Here is a 17,849-nt window from a genome sequence, read left to right as displayed (position 1 = left end):
CGCAGCCCGTACTGGTCCACCATTCGGTCCATTGCTCGTTGGAACACCAAAACCCCATTAGTGACGCCAAAGGGGACACGGAGGGTCACTCAAGCGCCGTGAAGTGGTGGTCCTCCGGGCGGATTGGGAGTTGGTGGTATGCAGACTTCAGATCCACCGTGGAAAAAATCCGATACTGGGCGATCTGATTCACCATGTCTGCAATCCTGGGGAGGGGGTACGCGTCGAGGAGCGTAAACCGATTAATAGTCCGACTATAGTCTATGACCATGCGGAATTTTCCCCCGGTCTTGACGACCACAACCTGAGCTCTCCAGGGACTGTTACTGGCCTCTATGATCCCCTCACCTCGGATCGAATGAACACCCTGTCCTGTAGGCTGTACTGCCTGCTGCGAGTGGCTATGGGTTTACAGTCCGGAGTGAGGTTGGCAAAGAGAGGAGGGGGGGAGATTCGCAGTGTGGCTAGGCTGCAGATAGTGAGTGGGGGTAGAGGTCCGCCGAAGCTGAGGGTGAGACTCTTGAGATTGCATTGAAAGTCGAGTCCCAATAAGAGGGGGCGCAGAGTTCGGGCAGGACGTATAGTTGGAATTTAGAATAGCTAGCGCCTTGGATTGTTAGAGTTGTGATGGTGTGAATGTGAATCTAATTCACTTGTTTCTCAGTCCGGAAGAAACAATCTCGAACACATCCGTACTTCAGAATATTCTTTATTGCGATCGGGGCCGCTCTCTAGGTATTCCAAAGAACCACCTCTCTGAGAGTGCCAAAGTCTTGCTCAAAGCACCTTTCCTTTATATGTTTTTTTAAGGGGTTGTCTCTTACATTCACTTGAGCTGGCCCCAATACAGATTACAGCTTGTTTTTACCAAATGTTTAGTACATGACATGATTAATTTGTTATTGTCATATATTTTCAATACATAATCTTACAGACATTGAGATAGACATTTTGCGGTTATCTAGTGGCACAAAAGCGTATAGCAATTTTAGCAAAACACCAGGTGCCCAGCCATGATTTATAAATGGCTCTTACATTGGTTATTACAATAATTCCAATACATGATTTTACAAACCTTGAAGTTATCTATTGGCATATGATAATGTAGCAGCTCTAGCCTAACTAGTAGCTTAATTGGTAAATGGTAGTTATAATTGCAAGCGGCCTCCATTTTTCATATCTCATCATCCGGCCATTCGCCTTGTTTCTCAAGGTTGTGTGGCTTATAGTTGCACTCCCTTACCTTGAACATCCTGCAATGGCTTCAATAACATATTCTTACATATTCGTTTAATTTGTGATGTCCCACCTGGCTCTTTCTGTTTCTGGCTATTAACCCTTACTTCACATACTTCCCTGCTTCACATTCTCACTGGTGTGCCCTTGGATATGGACAGAGCAAGGAAGATGGCATCCAAGATGGCGACCCCATGAGTCGCCCATGGTGGACCGCGTGGTGGGAGTCCGCCAATATGGATCGCACGTGGCGGGTGGGGCTGGAGTCGGGGCATAGGCCGCTGCGTTCCAGGGGCCTGCGGGCCTGCGAGCGCGGAGAGCGATTATTCTGTGCCGCTGGGGTTTTAGGGGCTGGGGCCTTCCTTTCCAGGCACACTCTGGCGTATTGGCCTTTTCGCCCGCAGCTGCTGCAGGTCGTGTTGCGGGCCGGGCAGTGCTGCCGCGGGTGCTGGGGCTGGCCACAAAAGTGGCAGGCTGGGGCAGCATGGTGGCTGGGTGGCCGCTCGGCGCAGGCCTGGGGGAGTCGCTGGTCGGGGGCCCATGACGGGGTCGTGCAGTCGGCAGGAAACGAGGTGAGGCTGCGAAATGAGATCTCCATTGTTGTAGCGAGTTCAACAGTATCTTCTAAATTTAGGGCCTCCTTCTCCAGCAGTCGCTGGCGCATGTAATTCATTCTAAGGCCTGCAACAAAGACATCACGGACAGCAAGTTCTCTATGCTCTGTAGCAGTTACAGCCTGATAATTACAGTCCCGGGATAAGGCTTTTAAGTATCTGAGGAATTCTTCTAGCGATTCTGTAGGGCGCTGGTGGCGAGTAGTAAAAACGTGGCGCGTGTAGACCTCATTGATAGGCCTCACGTACATTCTATCGAGTAGGGCTAGGGCCTCTGTATATGAGCCGGTACAGTTTAGCTGAGTAGATATACGATGGCTCACCCTCGCGTGCAGTAGACTGAGTTTCTGCTCCTCCGTCGTTTCTGGGGTGCTTGCTTCAGCCAGGTAGGCCTTAAAACATCGGAGCCAATGCGAAAAGATTTCTTTCGCCTCTGCATCCTGCGGGTCGAGTTCCAGTCAATTAGGCTTGAGGGCTGATTCCATGGTCATTCCTTACTGTTTCTTAAGACGATTAAATTGATGAGACCATCAATTCACGCGACACGTGGTTAGAAGTGAACAGTGGTTTTAATTGTCTTACAACAGAGCCTGCCTGTGACACGATGAACTCCAGATGAACTGCAGGCAGGCTCTCAGCATCAACCTTTATACTTCCGGTTAGGGGGAGGAGCCATGGGTGGAGCCAAGGGTGGAGCCCAGTACAAACTCCCGTACACTCCCAGTGCATCTCCCCCTAGTGGCAGAGCAGGGCAACTGCTCATGTGCCGAGTTTACAGAGACATAGTACAACATGTGTAATACAGTGTGAATTACGCTACTGTGATTCACCACAGGGTCCAAATTAAAACCCAGAACATCGGACATTTGGTGGCGGCCATGGTGCGAGTGGTCACATGCAGGCAACTCCTGCTTGAAGGGATAGAAAATAACTCTTTTCACCCGGAATTAGGTGCAACTTCGACAGCAAAGTGTAGCTGAAGGTCAGAGGAGAAATTCTCCTGGGAGTGGCATGTCTGCTGGTTACCAAACCCGGCAGAAGAAGGTGAAGGATCTGGCCAAGGAGTTGGAAGAAACCTATGGTGCAGCAGCCAGTGGAAGGATGGCTGATGGGGAAGGGCCAGTGCAAGTAGCAAAGCCCCAGATGGAGCAGTTGTTGAAAGGATGAGTTCCGCCAGCAGAGGAAGGAGATACAGGGGATCGCTCGAAGGCCATCGAAGCGGCTGTGGCACCCCTGAAGGGCTCAATGGAGAGGGGGGAGAAATGTCTGGAGGCTCAGGGGTCGCAGATCTGAGAGATTGAGGGGGCGATGACGGACCACCGCACGGGTGGTGGCACTGGAGGCAGGGGTGGGGCTCTTAGGAGACCTTTGTAAGACGTTGAGAGCAAAGGTGGAGGAGCAGGAAAATAGTTCGAGAAGGTAGCCCTGCGAATAGTGGGCCTGCCTGAAAGAGCGGAAGGTGCGAGTGCCACGAGGTACATTTCGAGAATGCTGGCAAGGCTGGTGGCAGAGGGTGCGTTGGATAAGACCCCTGAAGTGGAGCTGAGCTGGCAAAATGGGTTCAACAAAGCCAAGGCGATGCTCTATCGACGGCAGATCAGGTTTGGGGTGCTCTACCCGGCGAAGCTTTGGGTGACGTATCAAGGCCGGGATACTATTTTCAGACTCCAGAAGCAGCCAATTACTTAATCAAGGAGCATAAACTGGGGAGAACTGAAGTGAACAATTCTGGGAGACTGAGGTGCTGCCACTTTGAAGTAATTGGGAATACAGGTGGGCGTGGGAGAGAACGGGAGTTTTATTTTCCTCCGATGGGGAGGGCCTTTTTCTTTTCTTTTAACTGCTGGATTGATAAAGGGAGGTGGGGAGAAAGGTTTTAAGGGGATAGCTGTCCCCATCCTACCTCATGCTGCCTGGGGCTGTGTGTTTTTTTTCTCTGTTGGTTCTTGGGAAAGATGACCTGTGGTTTGAGATGAGTTTTTGTTTGGGTGGGGGAGGGGCAGGTAAGTGAAGTGTTGGCTAGTGTAGGCTTGAGAGCTGAACAGACACTTCCAACACTGATGAAGGTTCAACTCAATTTTATTAACTACTAACTAACTAACACACGATGACTGTGGGTCTAAATGATGCTAACTTAAACTAGAGACGTAAGCCTTGTCCGAACCAATTGGTTCTCTCAGCACGTGTTGTAAGTCTGTGCTGGGCTGAATGAGTTCCTGTTACACTGAGAGGCAGCACCCAGAATGAGTGGGAACCGTGGTGCCCTCTGCCTTTATAGTGTGTGTATTCTAACTGGTGATTGGCTGTGGTGTTTGTACATGTTGATTGGTCCATGTGTGCGTCCATCAGTGTGTGTCTGCACCATGATATATTGGTGTATATTATGACATCCCCCCTTATATAAAAAATGTTGATATAGGCCTGTGATAATAAATAGTGTGGGTGTGTGGAGAATGTACCTAGCTACGTGTGAGCTGCGAAGACATATGTACAAAGCTATATACAGGGAACAAGTCTATTTACAGAGGAAGGTGCCTGGTGCAGATAACTACCATGAACTGGAACAACCAGCGAATATATTTACAAATCACTGGATAACGAATGCAACAATAAAGGATATAGGAAAAAGAACATTTCAGAGAGTCCACAAGTGTACAGAGTTCATAAATTCAGTCTCTGAGGTGGGCGACGAACTCTGGTTGACCGCCTAAAGGGTGGGGCAATGGCTGGCGGCTCAGGAGCCGGGAGGGCTGCAGCACTGTCAGGGGCAGGCAGAGTGACCGGACGTGCCACACAGTCCACGGCGGGATCAGTAGCAGAGCTGGTCGGAGGATCCCGTGACGACCCTGGAACCAGGCGAAGAGCACGCCTGTTGCGGCGCTGAATGGATCCATCCGGTAAGCGGACCAGGAAGGAGCAGGGGGCCACCTGCCTTAGAACAACAGCAGGCGCAGACCAGCCACCATCCGGGAGGTGGATACAAACCTTGTCGCCTGGATGGATGTCGGGAAGGTCAGCAGCCCATGAGTCATAGGAAGTTTTCTGCTGCAGTTGAGACATGTGCATGCGGTGGAGCACGGGGACATGATCGAGATTGGGAGCAAGAATTGATGGCACCGTCATTCTGAGGGTGTGGTTTATTAGCAGCTGAGCAGGCGAAAGGCCGGTGGAGAGCGGGGCGGAGCGACAGGCTAGCAGAGCAAGATGGAAATCTGAGCCGGCGTCAGCGGCCTTGCTGAGGAGCCGCTTAAAGATCTGGACCCCCTTTTCCGTCTTCCCATTGGATTGGGAGTATAGGGGACTGGACGTAACGTGCTCAAAATTGTAGTGTCGGGCGAAGCCGGCCCATTCCTGGCTTGCAAAACAGGGGCCATTGTCTGACGTGACCGTTAGCGGAATGCCATGTCGGGCAAATGTCTCCTTACAGGCCATGATCACAGCCGAGGATGTGAGATCCTGCAGCCTGATGACCTCCGGGTAACTGGAGAAGTAGTTGATGATGATGACGTAGTCCCTGCCCAATGCATGGAACAAGTCGATGCCCACTTTGGTCCAAGGCGATGTGACGAGCTCATGGGGCATCAGGTTCTCCCGTGGTTGGGCGGGCTGAAAATGCTGGCAGGTAGAGCAGTTGAGCACCACATTGGCGATGTCATCATTGATGCCCGGCCAGTAGACGGCTTCTCTGGCCCTGCGGCGGCATTTCTCGATTCCTAAATGGCCTTCATGGAGTTGCTCCAACACTAGCTGGCGCATGCTTTGTGGGACGACGATGCGATCCAATTTCAGGAGCACCCCGTCGACAACCGGCAGGTCATCGCGGACGTTGTAAAATTGCGGGCATTAACCCTTGAGCCACCCGTCTGACATTAGGTGCATCACCCGCTGGAGAAGTGGATCAGCCGCTACCTCATGGCGAATTTGCATCAGTCGTGCACCCGTAGCTGGCAAATGGGAGGCTGCAAACTGAACGTGAGCATCTATTTGGCAAATGAAGCCGTCATGATCACATGGAGTTGTGATCGACCTTGAGAGGACATCGGCAACGGCAAGGTCCTTGCCAGGGGTATAGATCAGTTGAAAGTCGTACCTGCGCGGCTTGAGTAGGATATGCTGGAGGCGAGGCGTCATGTCATTCAAGTCCTTTTTCATAATATTTACAAGGGGGCGGTGGTCGGTTTCAACCATGAACTGCGGAAGTCCATAGACGTAGTCGTGGAACTTCACGACTCCAGTGAGAAGGCCGAGACACTCTTTCTCAATTTGCGCATAGCGCTGCTCTGTGGGAGTCATCGCCCATGACGCATACGCAACGGGGGCCCATGACGAGGCCTCGTCTCATTGCAGGAGCACGGCACCAATCCCCGACTGACTGGCATCAGTAGAGATTTTGGTCTCTTTGGTCGAGTCAAAAAAGGCCAACACTGGGGCCGTGGAAAGCTTGGCCTTCAGCTCCTGCCATTCACCCTCGTGAGCAGAGAGCCATCGGAAATCTGTGGTTTTGCGAATCAGGTCTCTGAGGGCGGTGGTGTGTGAGGCGAGATTCGGGATGAACTTCCCGAGGAAATTCACCATACCCAGGAACCGGAGGACCGCTTTCTTGTCCTCGGGCGTCTTCATGGACGTGATTGCTGCAATCTTGTCCTTGTCCGGACGCACCCCCTGGTGGGAGATGGCATCCCCCAGAAACTTGATACTTGACTGGCCGAAGGAGCATTTGGCCCTATTGAGGCGGAGGCCGTGTTCGTGGATGTGCCTGAAAACACGCTGAAGGCGGGCGATGTGTTCCTGTGGGGTGGTTCCCCAGATAATAATGTCGTCGACATATACCCGGACGCTGTCGGTCCCCTCCATCATCTGCTCCATGATCCAGTGGAAAACTTCGGACACAGAGATGATGCCGAATGGCATCCGGTTGCAGCAGAACCTGCCAAAGGGTGTGTTGAACGTACACAGCTTCCTGCTTGACTCATCTAGTTGGATCTGCCAGAAACCCTTCGAGCCATCAAGCTTTGAGAATAGTTTGGCGTGGGCCATCTCGGATGTGAGCTCCTCACGTTTCGGAATCGGGTAGTGCTCCCGCATGATATTCTGATTTAGATCTTTAGGATCAATACAGATCCGCAGCTCGCCAGACGGCTTCTTGACGCAGACCATGGAGCTTACCCAGTCTGTCCTGGAGCTGTTGCTTGAGGCGGCCCTTGAGGTCCTTGAGGGGTGCTGGGACTCTGCGAGGTGCGTGAACGACAGGCGTGGCGTTGGGCTTGAGTAAGATTTTGTACGTGTAGGGGAGCGTGCCCATGCCTTTGAAAACATCATGGTATTGCTGGATGATGGAGTCAAGTTGCGCCCTGAAGTCTGTGTCAGAGCATGCAGACACATCGCTTGAAGAGAGAGAGTGTACTCTCTGCACTAAGTGGAGCAGCTTGCATGCCTGCGCACCAAGCAAGGAGGCTTTTGAGGCAGCAACAATCTCGAACGGGAGAATGACTGCGTGAGCACGATGTGTCACCTCAAGACGGCAGGAGCCGCTGGCGGTGATGGCATTGCCATTGTAGTCCAGCAATTTACAGGCAGATGGCAGGACAGCAGGCTGTACACAGAGTTTGCGAAAATCAGACGCGCAATGAGATTGGCAGAAGCGCCAGTGTCCAGGTGGAACCTGACAGGGGACCGGTTGACCGTAAGGGTGGCACACCACTCATCATCCTGGCTGACGCTGTGGACGGGTTCAGTGCCACGGTTGGGGGACATCCTGTTAGTAGTAACGACGCCGATTTGGAATGGGACCTGTGGGTCATTGCAGGCACAGTCGGAATCAAGGTGTAGAGTAGGTTCATTGAAGGCAGGCTGGATAGCCCTAACGTCTCTGTGGGGCTGGATGGACCTTCTAAAAACAGCAAGCAGGGAAGATCTGCACATTGCAGCGTAGTGGCCTCGTTTGCCACACTGCAGGCAGCGTCCGGACTTCGCGGGAGGACATTGCCTCTTTAAGTGGGCGGAGCCACAGTTGCCGCACGCTGGAACGTCGGGACGTTTGTTGCGCCACCGTGCATGCGCGGGACGATCCAGCGTAGCGTGCACCTCCGCGAAGTGGTCCGTGGCGTCAGCATGCTCGCTGCGTGTGAGCACGGGACTCCGTGAAAAGCGCGCGAAATGGCCGCCATCGTTCAGATCCAGTGCTTGAAGAGATTTAATCATTTGGACCCATTCTGCCTCGTAAGGGGCTTGCCGCGCCGTTTCAGCAGCCTGGATGCAGGAGTAGTGCATGGAGGCATGTTCATGAAGTACACAGGTCTCAATGGCCGTGGAGAGAGTGAGCTGCTTCACCTTTAGTAGCTGCTGGCGCAGGGGCTCAGATTGAACACCAAAAACAATCCGGTCACGGAGCATGGAGTCCGAGGTAGATCTGTAGTTGCAGGACTGCGCAAGGACGCGGAGGTGGGTAATATAGGATTGGAAAGGCTCATCCTTACCCTGAATTCGCTGCTGAAACATGTATCTCTCGAAGCTCTCATTGACCTCGACCGCGCAGTGGCTGTCGGACTTCAGAATTACGGTCTTGAACTTCGATTTGTCCTCCCCCTCATCGAAGGTGAGCAAGTTGTAAATGTGCAGAGCATGGTCACCGGCTGTGAAGAGGAAGAGAGCAATCTTCCGTGCGTCCGAGGCAACTTCCAGGTCCCTGGCCTTGAGGTACAGCTGGAAGCGCTGTTTGAAAAGTTTCCAGTTGGAGCCCAGATTCCCTGCAATGCGGAGAGGCGGCGGCGGGCGAACGGAGTCCATTCTGTAGGATGGCGCGAGACTGGTGGAAGGCAGATCACTGAAAGGTAGGTCTCAGAAGTGAGAGCATCTCTCAACTCCTGGTATCATGAAGTGTTGGCTAGTGTAGGCTTGAGAGATGAACAGACACTTCCAACACTGATGAAGGTTCAACTCAATTTTATTAACTACTTCTAACTAACTAACACACGATGACTGTGGGTCTAAATGATGCTAACTTAAACTAGAGACCTAAGCCTTGTCCGAACCAGTTGATTCTCTCAGCACGTGTTGTAAGTCTGTGCTGGGCTGAATAAGTTCCTGTTACACTCAGAGGCAGCATCCAGAATCAGCGGGAACCGTGGTGCCCTCTGCCTTTATAGTGTGTATATTCTAACTGGTGATTGGCTGCGGTGTTTGTACATGTTGATTGGTCCCTGTGTGTGTCCATCAGTGTGTGTCTGCACCATGATATACTGGTGTATATTATGATAGTAAGCAGGGAGCCTTCTTCACAGAACAGAGAAATGAGGGCGGGAGAGGGATGGGGGTCAGTGGGAGAAGCCCTTGGACAGGTTTTGCCATGCTGGCAGGCAATGATGATGAATGGAAGGGGTGGGTGGGATAAGGTTACGTGTATGTTGACGGGCTGGTGCCAGGGACACGGTGCTGCCTATTCACCCTGGCTGCCCTGAGGAGATCACGGTTTTTTATGGCACTATGGCCAGTCCTGGCGGTGTTGCCCACGGCGCTCATGGTGTCTCCCACGTAAGCCCAGGCCCGGTGCATGGCAGTGGGTAGCAACCTCCTTCCCATCCAGGGTACAGGGCAGGTCGCCTCTCCTCCACTGCGTGTCGAGTTCCGCATCGGTGAAACGGGATACCGCTCATCTTGTTGCCATCTTGTTAGCTGGAATGAGTGTGTTTGGGGAGTGAAGTGCTTATCTGCACTTGCAGCTTGTCAGCCTCTTGAGTGTCAATCCTGACTGGCGAATGAGATGCCGCTTTTCATTGGAATCGGTCATGTTCCATGTGGCGTCAGTGCTAGCCTATGAACAGTTGATGAATTGCTTTGGGATGGTGCCAATTTTCCCGTCTTAGTATACCACCGATTCAGTCCTGGCGTCAATGCACCGGAAAGGCAGCTCACCACAGCGCTGCGTGGCCAATGAAAGCTGGAAGACCCCGTTCCCGGGATCTACGCAGATCGCAATTTAGAGTACCCAATTAATCTTTTCCAATTAAAGAGCAATTTTGTGTGGTCAATCCGCCTATCCTGCACATCTGTGGGTTGTGGGGGCGAAACCCACACAAACACGGGAGAATGTGCAAACTCCACACGGACAGTGACCTAGAGCCAGGATTGAACCTCGAACCTCAGCGCTATGAGGCAGCAGTGCTACTCACTGCGCCACCATGCTGCTTCACCTCACTGCCTCACCTCATGAGATTTAACGCAATCTTGCAAGATATTGCAAGGGAAATCCCGCCCATGGGCGGGATCAGTTTTTGGCAAATATGCATATTAAAGCGAGTCAGTAAGCCTTACTCTAATGTGCATATTCCCAAGGCACCTGAAGCTTTGGGATTAAATCCCTCGCCTCGCGGACCTCAGTTGAGTGCTGTTTTGTACTGGTCCCCACAAACGGGGTCCAGACGGAACTGCAGTTGTGGAGGACTCCAAGGGGATTGGAGGCCCCAGCTACAAAAGTGCCCTGGCAGTGCCACCTGGGTGCCAGTCTGGCACTGCCAATGTACCCAGGTGCTGCTGGCAGGGGCACTGCCATGGTGCTAGATTGGTACTGCCAAGCTGGCATTTTGTGTGTGTGTATGATTGGGCTGGGGGGAGGTTGGGGATTTTCTTTGTGGGTCTTGGACATAAGAACATAAGAACTAGGAGCAGGAGTAGGCCATCTGGCCCCTCGAGCCTGCTCCGCCATTCAATTAGATCATGGCTGATCTTTTGTGGACTCAGCTCCACTTTCCGGCCCGAACACCATAACCCTTAATCCCTTTATTCTTCAAAAAACTATCTATCTTTACCTTAAAAACATGTAATGAAGGATCCTCAACTGCTTCACTGGGCAAGGAATTCCATAGATTCACAACCCTTTGGGTGAAGAAGTTCCTCCTAAACTCAGTCCTAAATCTACTTCCCCTTATTTTGAGGCTATGTCCCCTAGTTCTGCTGTCACCCGCCAGTGGAAACAACCTGCCCGCATCTATCCTATCTATTCCCTTCATAATTTTAAATGTTTCTATAAGATCCCCCCTCATCCTTCTAAATTCCAACGAGTACAGTCCCAGTCTACTCAACCTCTCCTCATAATCCAATCCCTTCAGCTCTGGGATTAACCTAGTGAATCTCCTCTGCAAACCCTCCAGCGCCAGTACGTCCTTTCTCAAGTAAGGAGACCAAAACTGAACACAATACTCCAGGTGTGGCCGCACTAACACCTTATACAATTGCAACATAACCTCCCTAGTCTTAAACTCCATCCCTCTAGCAATGAAGGACAAAATTCCATTTGCCTTCTTAATCACCTGTTGCACTTGTAAACCAACCTTCTGTGACTCATGCACTAGCACACCCAAGTCTCTCTGAACAGCGGCATGCTTTAATATTTTATTGTTTAAATAATAATCCCGTTTGCTGTTATTCCTACCAAAATGGATAACCTCACATTTGTCAACATTGTATTCCATCTGCCAGACCCGAGCCCATTCACTTAACCTATCCAAATCCCTCTGCAGACTTCCAGTATCCTCTGCACTTTTCGCTTTACCACTCATCTTAGTGTCATCTGCAAACTTGGACACATTGCCCTTGGTCCCCAACTCCAAATCATCTATGTAAATTGTGAACAATTGTGGGCCCAACACGGATCCCTGAGGGACACCACTAGCTACTGATTGCCAACCAGAGAAACACCCATTTATCCCAACTCTTTGCTTTCTATAAATTAACCAATCCTCTATCCATGCTACTACTTTACCCTTAATGCCATGCATCTTTATCTTATGCAGCAACTTTTTGTGTGGCACCTTGTCAAAGGCTTTCTGGAAATCCAGATATACCACATCCATCGGCTCCCCGTTATCTACTGCACTGGTAATGTCCTCAAAAAATTCCACTAAATTAGTTAGGCATGACCTGCCTTTTACGAACCCATGCTGCGTCTGCCCAATGGGACAATTTCTATCCAGATGCCTCGCAATTTCTTCCTTGATGATAGATTCCAGCATCTTCCCTATTACCGAAGTTAAGCTCACTGGCCTATAATTTCCTTCTTTCTGCCTACCTCCTTTTTTAAACAGTGGCGTCACGTTTGCTAATTTCCAATCCACCGGGACCACCCCAGAGTCTAGTGAATTTCGGTAAATTATCACTAGTGCATCTGCAATTTCCCTAGCCATCTCTTTTAGCACTCTGGGATGCATTCCATCAGGGCCAGGAGACTTGTCTACCTTTAGCACCATTAGCTTGCCCATCACTCCCTCCTTAGTGATAACAATCCTCTCAAGGTCCTCACCTGTCATAGCCTCATTTCTATCAGTCGCTGGCATGTTATTTGTGTCTTCCACTGTGAAGACCGACCCAAAAAACCTGTTCAGTTCCTCAGCCATTTCCTTATTTCCCATTATTAAAACTCCCTTCTCATCCTCTAAAGGACCAATATTTACCTTAGCCACTCTTTTTTGTCTTATATATTTGTAAAAACTTTTACTGTTTGTTTTTATATTCTGAGCAATTTTACTCTCATACTCTATCTTGCTCTTCTTTATAACTTTTTTAGTAGCTTTCTGTTGCTCCCTAAAGATTTCCCAGTCCTCTAATCTCCCAGCAATCTTTGCCACTTTATATGCTTTTTCCTTCAATTTGATACTCTCCCTTATTTCCTTAGATATCCACGGTCGATTTTCCCTCTTTCTTCCGTCCTTCCTTTTTGTTGGTATAAATCTTTGCTGAGCACTGTGAAAAATCGCTTGGAAGGTTCTCCACTGTTCCTCAACTGTTCCACCATAAAGTCTTAGCTCCCAGTCTACCTTAGCTAGTTCTTCTCTCATCCCCTTGTAATCTTCTTTGTTTAAACACAAAACACTAGTATTTGATTTTACTTTCTCACCCTCCATCTGTATTTTAAATTCCACCATATTGTGATCGCTCCTTCCGAGAGGATCCCTAACTATGAGATCATGAATCAATCCTGTCTCATTACACAGGACAAGATCTAGGACCGCTTGTTCCCTCGTAGGTTCCATTACATACTGTTCTAGGAAACTATCGCGGATACATTCTATAACTCCTCCTCACGGTTGCCTTGACCGACCTGGTTAAACCAATCGACATGTAGATTAAAATCCCCCATGATAACTGCTGTACCATTTCTACATGCATCAGTTATTTCTTTGTTTATTGCCTGCCCCACCATAACGTTACTATTTGGTGGCCGATAGACTACTCCTATCAGTGACTTTTTCGCCTTACTATTCCTCATTTCCACCCAAATGGATTCAACCTTATCCTCCATAGCACCGATGTCATCCCTTACTATTGCCCGGATGTCATCCTTAAATAACAGAGCAACACCACCTCCCTTACCATCCACTCTGTCCTTCCGAATAGTTTGATACCCTCGGATATTTAACTCCCAGTCGTGACCATCCTTTAACCATGTTTCAGTAATGGCCACTAAATCATAGTCATTCACGATGATTTGTGCCACCAACTCATTTACTTTATTCCGAATACTACGAGCATTCAGGTAAAGTACACTTATGTTGGTTTTTTTACCTCTGTTTTGAATCTTAACATCTCCAGTTTTATTCCTTTTGTTATTACTGGGCCTATTCACTGTGCTCCCCTCAGTCACTGTACCTTGTACTGTCGCCCTTATGGATTTCTGACTATGTCTTCACATAGGGGGTGAAAACACCCCCCCTAGGACATCGGTTCCAGTCCTGCCCAAGTGCAGACCGTCCGGTTTGTACTGGTCCCACCTCCCCCAGAACCGGTCCCATCGGGATGCCATTTCAAAATGATGTCCTGATGTCTCGTTACAACGGGGGATTCCGGTGAGCAGAGCTCCCCAATGTAAAAAACAGGGCTATGTGTGGCCTCGGCAGCGTGTTCCCCATTTAGGCCCCTTGTTCAATGTGAGTTGGGTTGAATAGCCACGTGTTTCTCGGCACTGGTCACAGGAACAAATAAACTGACATCAATTAAGAAGCCATTAGGTGCTGTAATAAATCTTTGGCAGCAATGTGGATGGTGTTCCATAACTATCTTACAGTTGCAGAAGGAGACCATTCAGCCGATCAAGTCTGCACCAACCCTCGGATAGAGCACCCTACCTAGGTCCACGGCCACACCCCATCCCAGTGCTCCACCTAATCTTTTGGACACCATGGGGCAATTTAGATAGATAGATAGAGAAATACAGGACAGAACAGGCCCTTCGGCCCACGATGTTGTGCCGAACTTTTGTCCTAGATTAATCATAGATCCTAGAATTTTGGACACTAAGGGCAATTTAGCATGGCCAATCCACCCAACCTGCACATCTTTGGACTGTGGGAGGAAACCGGAGCACCCGGAGGAAACCCATGCACACACGGGGAGGTTGTGCACACTCCACACAGACAGTGACCCAAGCCGAAATCGAACCTGGGACCCTGGAGCTGTGAAGCAATTGTGCTATCCGCAATGCTACCGTGCTGCCCTTAAGAACAAATTAATCTACACTCCATTATTCTACCATAATCTATGTATCTATCCAATAGCCGCTTGAAGGTCCCTAACGTTTCTGACTCAACTACTTCCGCAGGCAGTGCATTCCATGCCCCCACTACTCTCTGGGTAAAGAACCTATCTCTGACATCCCCCCTATATCTTCCACCATTCACCTTAAATTTATGTCCCCTTGTAATGGTTTGTTCGACCTGGGGAAAAAGTCTCTGACTGTCTACTCTATCTATTCCCCTGATCATCTTCTAAACCTCTATCAAGTCGCCCCTCATCCTTCTCCGTTCTAATGAGAAAAGGCCTAGCACCCTCAACCTTTCCTCGTAAGACCTACTCTCCATTCCAAGCAACATCCTGGTAAATCTCCTTTGCACCTTTTCCAAAGCTTCCACATCCTTCCTAAAATGAGGTGACCAGAACTGCACACAGTACTCCAAATGTGGCCTGACCAAGGTTTTGTACAGCTGCATCATCACCTCACTGCTCTTAAATGCAATCCCTCTGCTAATGAACGCTGGCACACCATAGGCCTTCTTCACAGCTCTATCCACTTGAGTGGCAACTTTCAAAGATCTATGAACATATATCCCAAGATCTCTCTGCTCCTCTACATTGGCAAAAACCCTACCGTTAACCCTGTATTCCGCATTCATATTTGTCCTTCCAAAATGGACAACCTCACACTTGTCAGGGTTAAACTCCATCTGCCACTTCTCAGCCCAGCTCTGCATCCTATCTATGTCTCTTTGCAGCCGACAACAGCTGTTCTCACTATCCACAACTCCACCAATCTTCGTATCATCTGCAAATTTACTGACCCACCCTTCAACTCCCTCATCAAAGGCATTAATGAAAATCACAAACAGCAGAGGACCCAGAATTACGGTACATCACTGGTACCTGGGCTCCAGGCTGAATATTTGCCATCCACCACCACTCTCTGACTTCTATCGGTTAGCCAGTTTGTTATCCAACTGGCCAAATTTCCCACTATCCCATGCCTCCTTACTTTCTGCATAAGCCTACCATGGGGAACCTTATCAAATGCCTTACTAAAATCCATGTACACTACATCCACTGCTTTACCTTCATCCACATGCTTGGTCACCTCCTCAAAGAAGTCAATAAGACTTGTAAGGCAAGACCTACCCCTCACAAATCCGTGCTGACTATCCCTAATCAAGCAGTGTCTTTCCAGATGCTCAGAAATCCTATCCCTCAGTACCCTTTCCATTAATTTGCCTACCACCGAAGTAAGACTAACTGGCCTGTAATTCCCAGGGTTATCCCTATTCCGTTTTTTGAACAGGGGCACGACATTCGCCACTCTCCAATCCCCTGGTACCACCCCTGTTGACAGTGAGGACGAAAAGATCATTGCCAACGGCTCTGCAATTTCATTTCTTGCTTCCCGTAGAATCCTTGGATATATCCCGTCAGGCCCGGGGGACTTGTCTATCCTCAGGTTTTTCAAAATGCCGAACACATCTTCCTTCCTAACAAGTATCTCCTCGAGCTTACCAGTCTGTTTCACACTGTCCTCTCCAACAATATGGCCCCTCTCGTTTGTAAATACTGAAGGAAAGTACTCGTTCAAGACCTCTTCTATCTCTTCAGACTCAATACACAATCTCCCGCTACTGTCCTTGATCGGACCTACCCTCGCTCTAGTCATTCTCATATTTCTCACATATGTGTAAAAGGCCTTGGGGTTTTCCTTGATCCTACCCGCCAAAGATTTTTCATGCCCTCTCTTCGCTCTCCTAATCCCTTTCTTCAGTTCCCTCCTGGCTATCTTGTATCCCTCCAGCGCCCTGTCTGAACCTTGTTTCCTCAGCCTTACATAAGTCTCCTTCTTCCTCTTAACAAGACATTCAACCTCTCTTGTCAACCATGGTTCCCTCACTCGACCATCTCTTCCCTGCCTGACTGGGACATACATATCAAAGACACGCAGTACCTGTTCCTTGAACAAGTTCCACATTTCACTTGTGTCCTTCCCTGACAGCCTATGTTCCCAACTTATGCACTTCAATTCTTGTCTGACAGCATTGTATTTACCCTTCCCCCAATTGTAAACCTTGCCCTGTTGCACGCACCTTTCCCGCTCCATTACTAAAGTGAAAGTCACAGAATTGTGGTCACTACCTCCAAAATGCTCCCCCACTAACAAATCTATCACCTGCCCTGGTTCATTACCAAGTACCAAATCCAATATGGCCTCCCCTCTGGTCGGACAATCAACATACTGTGTTAGAAAAGCTTCCTGGACACACTGCACAAACACCACCCCATCCAAACTATTTGTTCTAAAGTGTTTCCACTCAATGTTCGGGAAGTTGAAGTCACCCATGACGACTACCCTGTGACTTCTGCACCTTTCCAAAATCTGTTTCCCAATCTGTTCCTCCACATCTCTGCTGCTATTGGGGGGCCTATAGAAAACTCCCAACAAGGTGACTGCTCCTTTCCTATTTCTGACTTCAACCCATACCACCTCAGTAGGCAGATCCCGGCTTGTTTTCTTCACTCTCATTTTCAGAGACAGATTTTCTTTTGAATCCTTCAGTACGCTCCTTGGTAGCCTTTTGGGAATCCAGAAACTCCTGAATCAACTCTGGGCAAGCTAAATTACCCTCTAGCTCACATGTATTGTCTGCATCTGTGAAACCTTTCCATTTCAGAAGGTACTCAACCCTTCCTTGTACAACCCGTCTGTCTAACACTCTTTCGACAATATATTCTTCAGGCTGAACATCCTCAGACTTTTTCGTCTTGCTACCTTGTTTCTTTCCCATTTTAGTAGTAGAAACAAGGCTAATAGGAGCAAAAAAGGAATCTTCAACCGTGGTCATCTTCTACTTTGTATCCGCCTACTCAAGTCCCTGCCCAGATTCAGTGTCACTCCACCAGCCGGGCTCCTCTCTCTCTCTCTCTCATTTAGCATGGCAATAATCACTGTGCCTCCCCAAAGAGCTCACACAGACATGATAGGCCGAATGGTCTGCTTGGCAGTACATTTCTTTGTTTCAGTAGCATCTGATACACAATAATTTAATTTTTATTTGTTAGCCTACAAATGTCATTTTATTGTTTCAGCATCATTGACTTGGAGCCAATGTGAGGTCAAAGGTGAAGGACCATCTGGCAGGGGATGCCATACTTTCACATCGCACCATGATAAGGTAGATTTAAAGTTGTGCTGTATTGTGTTTTTCTGTACATTTAGCTCCCTTGTTAAAAATGTGTGAAATTACAGTAATAATATTGTTAAATACAGGATATCTATCTATTTGGTGGATCTTATGATCAAGGGAGAAGCATAACAACATTAAATGACATTGTGAAATTGAGCCTTGGTAAGTGCCTTGTCGATATCAGTTTTTGAATATTTATTGTAAATATAATCCAAATGTATGGGAAATTGTCTCAACAAAGATAGTAATTAGAATGAAAACTGTAATGTGGGAAACATGGGCGGAATTCTCCGAC

At 49.0% G+C, this 17,849-nt stretch overlaps 1 protein-coding gene across 1 annotated transcript; it reads right to left on the bottom strand.

Moving 5' to 3' along the window:
- Positions 1-16,855: 16,855 nt before the first annotated feature.
- LOC119969899 (chromobox protein homolog 3-like) lies at positions 16,856-17,290 on the bottom strand. Its single transcript, XM_038803877.1, has one exon. It carries the CDS (start codon positions 17,210-17,212, stop codon positions 16,856-16,858), a length of 357 nt encoding a protein of 118 aa, XP_038659805.1. The 5' UTR covers positions 17,213-17,290.
- Positions 17,291-17,849: the final 559 nt, after the last annotated feature.

This window comes from Scyliorhinus canicula, chromosome 8, assembly GCF_902713615.1.
Source record: "Scyliorhinus canicula chromosome 8, sScyCan1.1, whole genome shotgun sequence".
In the NCBI taxonomy this organism is placed as follows: domain Eukaryota; kingdom Metazoa; phylum Chordata; class Chondrichthyes; order Carcharhiniformes; family Scyliorhinidae; genus Scyliorhinus; species Scyliorhinus canicula.
Note: the sequence above shows the minus strand (reverse complement) of the source record. Positions and strands in the feature narration are given on the sequence as shown.